This window comes from Oryctolagus cuniculus, chromosome 11 (genome assembly GCF_051225735.1).
Source record: "Oryctolagus cuniculus isolate XC-2025 breed Fujian yellow rabbit chromosome 11, ASM5122573v1, whole genome shotgun sequence".
NCBI lineage: Eukaryota > Metazoa > Chordata > Mammalia > Lagomorpha > Leporidae > Oryctolagus > Oryctolagus cuniculus.
In genome coordinates, this window is record NC_142877.1 from 121161 (window position 1) to 132500 (window position 11340).

Below are 11340 nucleotides of genomic sequence, written 5' to 3' on the forward strand. Positions count from 1 at the left end.
CACTCCAGGCGGCCCAGTCTGCTCAGAAACTGAGACGCCCGACTTCAGTCCCACCCCAGAACAAAGCCTAGTTAGGCCAGGAAGTGAGTGTAACTGGAAGCAAGCAGGGGGAGAGGCACGGGGAGCCCACAAAGCCCAGCTGGGGCCTCCACACGGCCAGGGCCTGAGCAGCCACAGTCAGGAGCCGCCTCTCCAGGAGGAAAAGTCTGCAACAGGCAGGGCCCGGCCGGCACCAGTCACCCAGGCAGGGCCCAGGGCCCCGCTCAGCTCAGCTCTTAGGGAGCGGCACGGGTGCAGACCCTGGCTCCTGACCCCTGACGGGCCGATCAGGGTGTAGACCAACAGAACTTCCTCCATTCCGAGGCAGGCCAAGGCACGAGAGGCCCTGACAGGGAAGCCTTGGACGCGGGACCACGGCTATATGGCAGGCGCTGGGCCTCCGGTGTGGCACCCTGCGGGTGGGGGCGCTGAGGGAAGGGATGCGAACTCGGGGCGGCAGCCGAGGGGCGGGAGTGGCGCAGAGTCCCGCGGGAGCTGCCGGCGCTCGGGAACCCCTCCCCCGCGGCCCCTCCAGACCCCCAGTCCTCAACGGTGCGGCTCCCGAGCCCTCGCCTTTCGGGGGCCGGCTCCCTGCACGCCCCGCTCTCCCGCACTCCCCGCGAGCGGACGCCAGCGCCCTCTGCTGGCCGCGGGGTACGCGGCTCGAGACCCCGCCGGGCGTCGCGGGATCCTACAGGGGCCTCTCTGCGACCTGGAGGGCGCCCGGGCGAGTCCGGGGCGCCTGGGGTTCAGGTGATTGCAGAGACGCCAGAGTACCGGCTCCTCCTCCACGTGCCGCAGGTGCGCTGCCCGGACGGTGATGTGGCTGTGAGGGGCCAAGGCTTCGTGAGCCTGGGCAGCGAAGGGGCCCCAGCTGGACGCGAGAGCGGTCAACACAGCGCAGAGGATCGTGACGCTGGGGCCCCGCCTGGCGCACTCATGGGCTGCCCCGCCCCCCTGGCCCGTGGGCGGCCCGTGGACAGCCCTCCCGACCACCCTCACCCAGAGCAGGGTTGCAGTGTATCCACAGATGGCGCCCATCTGCCCAGCACGAACTTCCCAGGGTCTGCGTGGTCTACACGGCAGTGCGTGGACACATGGATGTGGGTGTCGCGTGCGTGTTGGTGACAGGTGCGTGTCAATGACACGGGCACACACCTGGAACCAGGGGCCTCTTCAGCGGCCTCTGTGGGTGGAACGGAGATGGGTCCCATACAAACGCACTCACCCTGCTTCAACACCAGCACGAGGCGGTGAGAGAACTGCCGATGGGAGCTCTGTGTCCATCAGTCCCTCCTCCCTGTCTCCATGTCCATCTGTTTCTCTCCCCCTGTGTCTGTCTCGCCCTCTCTCTATTGTGCTTTCTTTTGAATAAATAAATCTTAAAAATAGGAGAGGGGCTGGGGTTGTGGCTAGTGGGTTAAGCATCCCATTTGGGCACTGGTTCACGTCTCTGCTGCTGCATTTCCGATCCAGCTCCCTGGAAGATTCTCTCTCTCTCTCTCTTTCTCAGAGAGAGAGAGAGAGAGAGAGAGAAGGAAGAGGAAGAGGAAGAGGGAGGGAGGAAGGGAGGAAGGGAGGAAGGGAGGAGGGAGGGAGGGTCAGGTGCTGTGGCACAGTGGATTAAGCTGCCACCCCGGACACTCACAGGCCACATTAGAGTGATGATTGGTGTCCCAGCTGCTTGGCTTCCAACCCAGCTCCCTGCTAACGGCCTGGGAAAGCAGTGGAAGATGGACCAGTTGCTCAGGCCCCTGCACGCGCGTGGGAGACCTGGATGAAGCTCCTGGCTCCTGGCTTCAGCCTGGCCCAGCTCCAGCCATTGTAGCTGCTTAGTGAGTGAACTAGCAGATGGAAGATATTTCTCTCTCTGTCACTCTGCCTTTCAAATAAATAAATCTTTAAAAACAAATAAAGTTTTAAAAAAAGAAATAGGAAAGGGACCCCATGTGGAAATTTATAAAGAACACCCGACCCAACCCTCCACACAACCCGCGTCCTCCAAGCCAACCCCGCCAGGAGCTGCAGCCTGGAGCTGTTGGAAGTGAGCACAGAGCCCGGGCCCCTCTCTCCCAGGCCTACAGCAAATGGGAGGAGCTGAGTGAAGCTGTGGGTGTGGGAGTCCTGGGACAGACAACAGCCAGTGGGCCTACTGTGCGCCCAAGATGGAGCCCTGGCAGTGGTCCTACTGTGTGCCCAAGAGAGACAGCTACAGGCAAAGCTCCTTGTGAGACCAGCACAGACTTCTAATAGAAGTTTTTGCTTCTGCCATTAAGAATATTTGCCTACCGTGAGATCCGTGTACACACATTTACCCTGAATTTAATTTGCTCTGCAGAATTAACTTGGTTCTTTTACAAATTGCTGGCATGTTGAATATAGACTCATGCTGCTTTGGAATGAAAAATCCACTTAACTCAAGCAGACTGTGTCCGTGAGAACCAGCTCCCAGGCCTGCGCCCCTGGACCACACAGCTCCTGCCGCTCTCACACTGACCCCAGTTCCTCTCCCAGCCCCTCCTGGGTCAGGACCCCCTCTCTACACCTCAGCATTTCTTGGTGCCCCTGCGCCACCCGGAACCCCACCAGGCTCTCCTGGGCCGCTCCTCCCCTCTAGCCATCCTTTCTTCTCCAGTTCTCTCCTGGGTCCTCACATTGCTCCCCCGCCCTAGGAGACCTCAACTGCCTGCACCAGAGCCCTCTGCGGTCCTGGGCCCTGGGCCTCTTCTGACCACTTGAGAGGCCTCCTTCAGGTTGCCCACAGCACGCCCTAAAAGGACAGCGTCATGGTCCCAGAACCTGCTGCTGCTCCAGTTCTGGTCCACAGCAAATGGCCCAGTGCTCATCTGTTTCCCTCCAGGGTCACTCAGGTGAGCTCATTAGTCTGGGGTCCCTGGGCCTCATGGCCTGGAAATGGGGTGATGCCTCTTGGGACCAGGAGATGGTGCTAGGAATAGAACCAGGGCTCCCAGAACCTCTGGTGAAGCAATCTGAATGGATGGGTGAGTGTCACGGATGATGAGGGATGGATGGGTGGTGGGCAGGTGATGGACGGATGACGGATGGTTGGGTGGATGGACAGGTGAGGCATGGGTGGGTGAAAGGGTAGATGTGGATGGGTGATGGGTGGATGATGGACGGATGACAGATGATGGATAGATGGATAGATGGATAGAAGGGGAGGACAGAGCCACGGTCCTCCCCAGGCCGAAGTCACTGCTGGGGACTCCCTGGAATGTGTCCAGGCGCCTCTGGGAAGGGCCCACAGGGCCTGGCCTGGGGCAGAGGAAAACACGCCGTTCCTACTCAGGACTGACCGCTGGGGGGCAGGGTTGGGCTGTGTCGTGAAGAACCGGCTCAGCCTGGGGCAACCCAGCTAAGGACCCCTGCCCTCTGGGGAAATGGCTGCCGCTGTGTTTGGGCAGAGCCCCAGTGGCAAGTCCAGGCCCAGGCTGAGAATCCCACATACACCCCACCTCCAGGAAGCCCTCGGGATGTGGGGTCAGTGTCCTCCAGTACCCATCCAGGCTCCTTCCAGCTCAGCACACCCTGACCAAGCCCTCGCCCTGCCTCACCTCACCCTAATCTCCACACCGACCTGCAAGCATGCGGGGGCTCAGAGAGGTTGGGTAACTTGCCCTGAGCCATACAACAGAGCAGCTCCTGGCGTGTGCCGGCCTCCACCCGTCTGCACCCATACACGGCAAGGGGGCTCCGCCTCCACACGCCCTTGGGGTGCACACAGGGAGACGGAGAGGAGGCAAGGAGCCCAGTCTCAGCCTCTGACATCCGGGACCTGAGAGGGCCTTACCCACTGCCCTGGGTCCCTGTGGGCAGGAAGCGTTGCCAAGGCGATGAGCCTGGCCCTGAGTGTGAGCCCCTCCCACAGCTCACGTCTGCAGAGCCCCCTCCCCCAGGGAGCTCAGGGCAGCGTGTGAGGGGTGGTCCCAGCTGGCCATAGTCAGCTGCTGCTGGCGTCTCCAGCTGGAAGCCGAGGGTCCTGTTGTCCCAGAAGCCGCAGGCCCATGCTGGGGACAGCAGATGGCTCTGGACACAGGAAGTGGCACTAAGCTGAGGACCACAAACACGGTGACAGCGGATGCCCTAGGCCAAGCCCAGCTAGGCTCCTGCCAGGATCAGCTGGACTAGAGTCCGCCTCTCCCTCAGGGGTCCAAACCTCATCAGCTAGGATTCCAGAGGTCAAAGAGAAGCTAGGGCCACAAAACTGTCCACGCCCGAGCTGCCAGCTCGCAGGAGCTCTGCCCACCCCCCGCCCCTGCTCAGGCAGCAGCCTGGGGCTGCAGGGCCCAGCAGAGGACACGGCCTGCCTCCTACGGTGCCGTGGCCCTGTCTGTCCCTGAGGCTGACAGGTGAGGGCTGGGGACAGGGGAGCAGAAGCTGCCAGTTCTGGATTCAAACCTCAGCCCACCCGTTTGGGTACCAAAAACTGTGGTAGCCACAGGCCCTGTCTGTGTGGACTCTCACTACAGGTGTCTGCCACAGGGCCCGGCCAGCAGCGAGGGAGGAGGGACCTGACACTGGCCTCCCCTGCGCTCCCTGCTGGGGACCATCTCGGAGCTGGGGCCTTGGGCAAGGAAGCCTGGGCCCTGGTCAGGCCTCTTCACACCGGCACCGCGCCTGAGCTGTGCCAGCCAGAGTGCCCATGCGGCTTTCACACAGATCCAGCTGAGACGCAGGGAGGTGACCACCCACCCTCACAGCAGCCTCAGGACTGCCACGTCCTCCTCTCCCGCCAAAAGCCCCAGCACGGAGCCGGCAAGCCATCCGAGACCCACGGGGTGTCCTCGAGCCGTCCCTTCTCTGCCTCCCTCGTATCCGGGCCTGAGCACATGGGGACGGGCAGGGAAGACAGGGCTGCACCTTCCGGGTCACCAGCCCCAAAGGACCAGCCTCAGAGGACGCTGGCTTCCCTGCTCAGCTGTGCCCCCCACACACACACCCCTGCCTGGCCAAAGGCTCCAGCCTGGACAGAGCTGCAGTCCTCATGTGGGCCTGGGGTCCAGCCTCAGCCCCCTCTTCTGCCTGCTGCCAGGGTGGTGACAAAGAGTACCCCCCCACGAACCTTGGCCACAGGTGCCACCCCCACCTTCACCCGGCCCCAGCCCAGTCTGGGCCAGTGGAGTTCGTGGATGACTGTCACACCTTGGAGCAAGGGGAGAGGTGGGCCCAGGGCAGTCGTCCAGCAGGAGGTCCATGGCTGGGGTCCCCCCAGTCCTGGTGTGTCCAGACCATGCCCGGCACTGCGCAGAAGACGGAGCTGGAGGGAGAGGCTAGCACAGGCAGAGGTCGGCACTGCCTCCTGGGTCTGCTTCCCCACAGCCCCCTCAGCGCCCCACCCCGTGCAGGCAGTGGACGAAGCCACGGCTCTAGTGCCACGGCCTTCCCTGTCCATGGGGAAGGTATGGGTGGTGGGCAGTGCCCTCCCAGCCCCGCAGCCGCAGCTCCTCTCGTGCCGCCCACCCAGGACGCCTCCAGGACCACTCAGCCAGTGCAGGCCGAGGATGACATCATGGTAAGAGGTGACCCCTGGGCTCTGAGCATCCATGTGCTAGACAGAAGGACCGTGCAAGGTCAAGGACAGCAGGCCTGAGGGGCACGTGTGTGGCCATGTGCGGAGGCAGGCAGGTGGGACGGGGAGTCAGCAACAACGTGGGCGAGATGCTGTGGGCACAGCACGGATCACACACAAGCACGGGGTGTGGGGCTGGGATCTCCAGTCCTTGGGCAGCTGCAGCTTCTGCAGTGTCTCGGGCCAGCACCCCCATCAGAGCTCAGGAGGGAGAAAAGCAGAGGAGGGGGGCAAGGCTCAACCCCTCTCAACCCCAAGAGGCCCCCGTCCTGGCCCCTCAGCTGCCAGCATGCGTCTGTCCCATTCCAAGAACAGGGGAGCTGGGAGATGAGTCTCCCTCACCCCAGACCCTCTCCAGAGCCTTGCCCGCCTGCTGCATCTACCCACCGGCCTGGGATCAACAGGTCCGCCCCGAACGACGCCCACAGCCCAGGCCCAGGCCCAGCCCCATCCGCTGGCGTGAACACAGCCTTGTGCAGTTTCGCTGCAGAGCCACCGGGCCTGGCTGTCTGCCTGTCATTGCCCCGCTCTGTGAGTGCCAGCGAGAATCAGCCGACCTGGCCCAGGAGGCTTTGTGAGGAGTTCCAGACTGAGAAAGCCAGGCCCGAGGCATTCCGGGGCCCATCCCTGGGGCAGACACGGCACCCCAGCATGGGCTGTCAGGCCCGGGCCACCGCCTGCCTCCCTGGAGACTGGAAGGCACTGGCTCCTGCACCCTCCCGGCCCCCCACGCATGCTCCCCACTGGCCACAACTGCTCCCCGACCTTGCAGCCCTCTGCATCCCCAACCTCAGTGAGCACCACTTCCTGTAAACTGAGACCACCCAGGACACGCCCCAAAGTCAACACCTCCTGCCCGGGCCCCGCCCCTCCTGTGCCTCTGGATGGAAGGGGAGGGGGAGGTATTCCAGTGATCGCCTCCAACAAGCCTCCCAGCAGACGGGCCTGGGCCCTCCAGGGAGCAGGTGCCTCCTCCTCCTTCCTGTTTGCGTGTTTAAGCTTCTCTGGGAGACCTGCTGCCTACCCGCCTACCCGTGCCTGGGAGGGTGGGGCTCAGGCAGGCAGACCTCACCCCAGCGCTGCCGGGGAGGCCTCAAGGCTCCACCTGGCTGCCCAGAAACCCTGCCTCCCAAAGGCCTCCCTCAGGGCTGACCATGCCCAGAGGACCTTCTGCACCCTGACTCTGACCTCACGGCACCCACCATTGCCAGGACCAGCCCCCTGCAAGCCCCTTCCTGGCCTCCCCCCCACCCCAACACATAGGACCTCTGCCTCCACCCTGCAGGTGCACCCCGCAGCCCTCTCCCAGGGCCCTCACCCCGACACGGGGAAGGTCCCCCCTCCCTCACCCTGACACTAGCAGGTCCCTACTCCCTCCTCACCCCCACAACTGCAGGTCCCCCCTCCCTCCTCACCCCCACACCTGCAGGTCCCCCCTCCCTCCTCACCCCCACACCTGCGGGTCCCCACTCCCTCCTCACCCCCACACCTGCGGGTCCCCCCTCCCTCCTCACCCCCACACCTGCAGGTCCCCCCTCCCTCCTCACCCCCACACCTGTAGGTTCTGCTGTCTTCAGGCTTCTGGCTCTGGGGGTGTGGCCTGTGAGACCTGCCCTCCTCTGCAGGTGCGTGGCCACTGTGATTTCCCTGTGCATTCCTGAGTTTGTGGAGCCCGTGTGTGTGAGGGGTGCAGCATGCACTCACGTGTGTGTCTGTGGGTGTGAGGGGTGTGCAGACACCAACACAGGCACCCTCAGAGGCAGGTGGTGGGTGTGACATGAGAGGAAAGCCAGCAAGCACTGAGTGTGCTCCAGACCAGGCTGTGTCAGGGTCCCGACACTCCCTCCTGCCTCGAGGCTGCCCTCTGACCCCTGCCCAGTGGACGGTGTGGCCGAGTTCTGCCTTCCCCCAGTCCCTGTGAGACCCCCCCACACACAGCACATTCACAGCACTGGGATGCATGCTGCCACAAACCAGCACCCCAGACCCTCCACCGCATGCAGCCCATGCCTGCTCCAGCTCTGGCCTGCCCACACCCTGGGGCCCCTGCGCTGGTGTTAAAAGGTCCACTCATTCCTGAAGCTGGAAGCCCTTCCCCAGGGTGAGGCTCACCATCAGCTGGAATGAGGCCTGCCAGGGTCCAACAAGGCTGGGGCAAGGCAGCGCCCCTGGAGCTGGGCGTCCAGCACGTGGGCCACGGTGAGGCTTCTGCAGCACTGCTTCCCCGGGGGCCGAGCCCATGCAGTCCATGGGCGAGGAGCCTCGCACCTGTGTATGGCACCCCTGTCTCAAACCCCCATGCCTCACCCAGGCCCCATCCCCCTCCCCCCCAGGACCCCATCCCCCAACTCCCTCACCCCAGGACCCTCTCCCCACCTTCTTCCCTCCCATGTGACTCGAGGGTGTGGAGCCAGACCAGGCCCAGGAGAGAGGAGAGAGGATCCAGGAGGGGCCTGACACTGGGGTAAAAGGAGCCCCAGCAGGGAGACTGGGCTGTGACACCGAGAACGGCTGGGCAGCCTGCAGGAGGCTGGGAAGGCCCCCGTGGTACAGGACCACAGCTGGCCACATGAAGGCAGGCATCAGCCTGGCTCCTGAGATAGGCAGCGCAGGAGAGCCCCCCAGCACCCCAAGAGCAGCCCTGCACATCCGGCTCCAGCACCCTCAGGACAGCAGGAGGGGCCCCTCCCAGGGCCAGGCACTCTGTCACAGCCCAGCAGTGGTGGACCAGGCCACTGTACGCCAGGCCTGACCCCTCTCTGGTCTCCAGGAGCCGTGAACTGGCCCAGCACCTCCCTCCCCACCCCACAAACACCCTCACACTCCTCATGGGTGCTAAACAGCACCCCCTGACCTCCCGGGGCCTCAGCCTCCGCCTCCATGGCACCACAGACAGCTGGCATCCACAGGGCCACAAGGGCCCTGGGCGGGGAGCCCCAGACCCGTCCACAGCACCCAGTTCTGGTCCTGATGCAGCTGTGGGGACCGGCGGACTCCACACAGCAGCTCCAGTGCGAGGGGCCCTGGGGGTGTGGGCTGAGGGCACACAAGCAGCTCCAGAGTCTGATGGAGTGGGGTGCTGGGAACTGCCAGTCCTGCCCAGGACGGGGGGGTTCTCGCCCCAAGCAGACAGCAGCTGTGACCTGGAGCACACGCCTCCTGCAGCCTCCTGCGCGCCTGCTTTCTGCACAAGTCTGCGTTCCTCTTTCCCTAAAGACAGGCACGAAGTTGGCTGTTTGCAGCCAACAAGTTCTGCTTCCTCGTAGGGGCCGTGCAGTCCCTGGACCCCCAGGCCCCCAGACACAGGGCAGCAACTCCCATGTGAGCAGACAACAAACACGCACAGGGGCGGGGCAAGACAGCCATGGACACAGGCTAGGGTGCCCAGGTCCACAGTGGCCCCAGACAGAGACACAAATGCCCTCGGTACCCTCTGTCTGCAGACTTGGGCACACTCAGAGGCCCCACCACCAGGCAACCCCCCAACACACAGGCACATGTGTGCATGGCCATGAAGCCCCCAGCACTAGGTGGCCCCCCAACACACAGGCACACGTGTGCACGGCCATGGAGCCCCTGGCACGAGCTACCCCCAAACAGGCAGCCACACATGTGCACAGCCATGGAGCCCCCAGCACCAGGCACTCCCCAACACACAGGCACACATGTGCACAGCCACAGTCCCAGGCCCCGGGACAGCCAACGGCAGGAGCTGCTGCAGCTGGGGTGGAGCTGGGCCTGCCTCCTGGAGCTGCGTCAGCTGAGGCCCCGCCCCCCCTCCCTGTGCACCAGCTCTGCCCCCAGCTGGGAACCTCACTGGAAGCGGCAGAGGCAGCGGCTGGACAGCTCCGGGAAGCTTCCCCTGCTGTGGCGCGCAGTCGGAGACTCCTGCCAGGTCTGGCAGCGAGAGCCCACACGTTCGGCCACGAGGCTCGGGACAGGCCAGTGGAGAGGACAGCAGGTGAGCAGCGGGGTCTGCAGTGTGGCACAGGTGGGGGCGGTGGAGACACGCCGGGCGGTGGGGCTGGGAAGGGGCTGCTTTGGTTCCACTTTGGTCCTGTGCTGGGGTGGCCGGGGCAAGGGCAGAAGCAGGCAGACCCGGTCACCTCTTTCCAGGAAGGGCCCGGCGGCCTGCGCCCTGCAGGAGGAGGGGGCTTGGAAGGGAAGTGACCCCCGTGAGTGCTGTCCCGGAGGAAGCTGGCAGAGGCCTCGTGCACCCAGCAGCCTCCCCATCACTCCAGGCCTGGCGGGCGGCTGCCGCCTCTGCCACACACCCTGTGGTGCTGGTGCTCCGGTGGCCACATCCCACAGTTCCTGGTCGTTTATCTCCCAGAATCTAGCCCGAGACACCCCTCCTGGAAGCCCACCGCCAGGCCCCTACCTGCCCAGGGCACCAGCTGCTGAGGGCCGGCCTCGACATGCAGGCCACAGGAACCCCGGAGTCCCTGGACAGGAAGGGCCCATCCTTCCCGCCCACAGTGAGTGTCGGCCCCTGTCAGGACAACAGCACGGGGCCCAACGCCACCTGCCCTGAGCTGCCGCCAGCCCTCGCAGCCCTGTACGTGGTGCTGCCCACCGTGTACTCTGTGATCTGCGCCGTGGGGCTGACCGGCAACACAGCCGTCATCTACGTGGTCCTCAGAGCACCCAAGATGAAGACGGTGACCAATGTGTTCATCTTGAACCTGGCTGTGGCCGACGGGCTCTTCACGCTGGTGCTGCCGGTGAACATCGCGGAGCACCTGCTGCAGCGCTGGCCTTTCGGGGACCTGCTGTGCAAGCTGGTACTGGCCATCGACCACTACAACATCTTCTCCAGCGTCTACTTCCTGGCCGTGATGAGCGTGGACCGCTACCTGGTGGTGCTGGCCACAGTGCAGTCTCGCCGCGCACCCCGGCGCACCCACCGAGGCGCCAAGCTCACCAGCCTGTGCGTCTGGCTGGGTGTGACCCTGCTGGTCCTGCCGTTCTTCTCCTTCGCGGGCGTCTACAGCAACGAGCTGCAGGTCCCCAGCTGCGGGCTCAGCTTCCCGCGGCCCGAGCGGGCCTGGTTCAAGGCCAGCCGCATCTACACCCTGGTGCTGGGTTTTGTGGTGCCCGTGTGCACCGTGTGCGTGCTGTACGCGGACCTGCTGCGCAGACTGCGGGCCGTCCGGCTCTGCTCCGGAGCCAAGGCTCTGGGCAAGGCCAAGCGGAAAGTCACGGTGCTGGTGTTTGCCGTCCTGGCCGCGTGCCTGCTCTGCTGGACGCCCTTCCACCTGGCCTCCGTCGTGGCCCTGACCACAGACATGCCCCAGACCACCCTGGTCATCAGCATCTCCTACGTCATCACGAGCCTCAGCTACGCCAACTCATGCCTCAACCCGTTCCTCTATGCCTTCCTGGACGACAACTTCCGCAAGAGTTTCCGCACGCTGTTCCCATGCGGCGCGGCCTGAGAGCCCCTCCAGGAGCACCCCGCCTCCCCACAACCCAGCCCCACCCAGGCTGCGCCACCCCACCCCACCCCACCCCGCCGGCCTCGTCCAGGCAGCGCCCCACGTCCTGGAGTCCTGCCCACCCCTCCAGGAGCCTCTGCGTCCCCGCTTCCCCTCACGGGCCCGGCCTGGGCTGTGCCCCGCCCACCCTGCCCAGGCAGCGCCCCATCCAGGCAGTGCCCCGCTTTTTCTAATAGATTTATTTGATTATTTTACTTGAAAGGCAGAGTGACA

At 64.5% G+C, this 11340-nt stretch overlaps 1 protein-coding gene across 1 annotated transcript; it reads left to right on the forward strand.

Annotated features, from left to right (window-relative positions):
* The first annotated feature begins 10047 nt into the window (after nucleotides 1-10047).
* NPBWR2 (neuropeptides B and W receptor 2) lies at nucleotides 10048-11111 on the forward strand. The gene has a single exon (XM_051829148.3). It carries the CDS (start codon nucleotides 10048-10050, stop codon nucleotides 11065-11067), a length of 1020 nt encoding a protein of 339 aa, XP_051685108.3. The 3' UTR covers nucleotides 11068-11111.
* The last annotated feature ends 229 nt before the right edge of the window (nucleotides 11112-11340 follow it).

Coding starts and splice junctions, on each gene's coding strand:
- NPBWR2 (XM_051829148.3), top strand. CDS start 10,048: ATGCAGGCCACAGGAACCCCGGAGTCCCTGGACAGGAAGGGCCCATCC.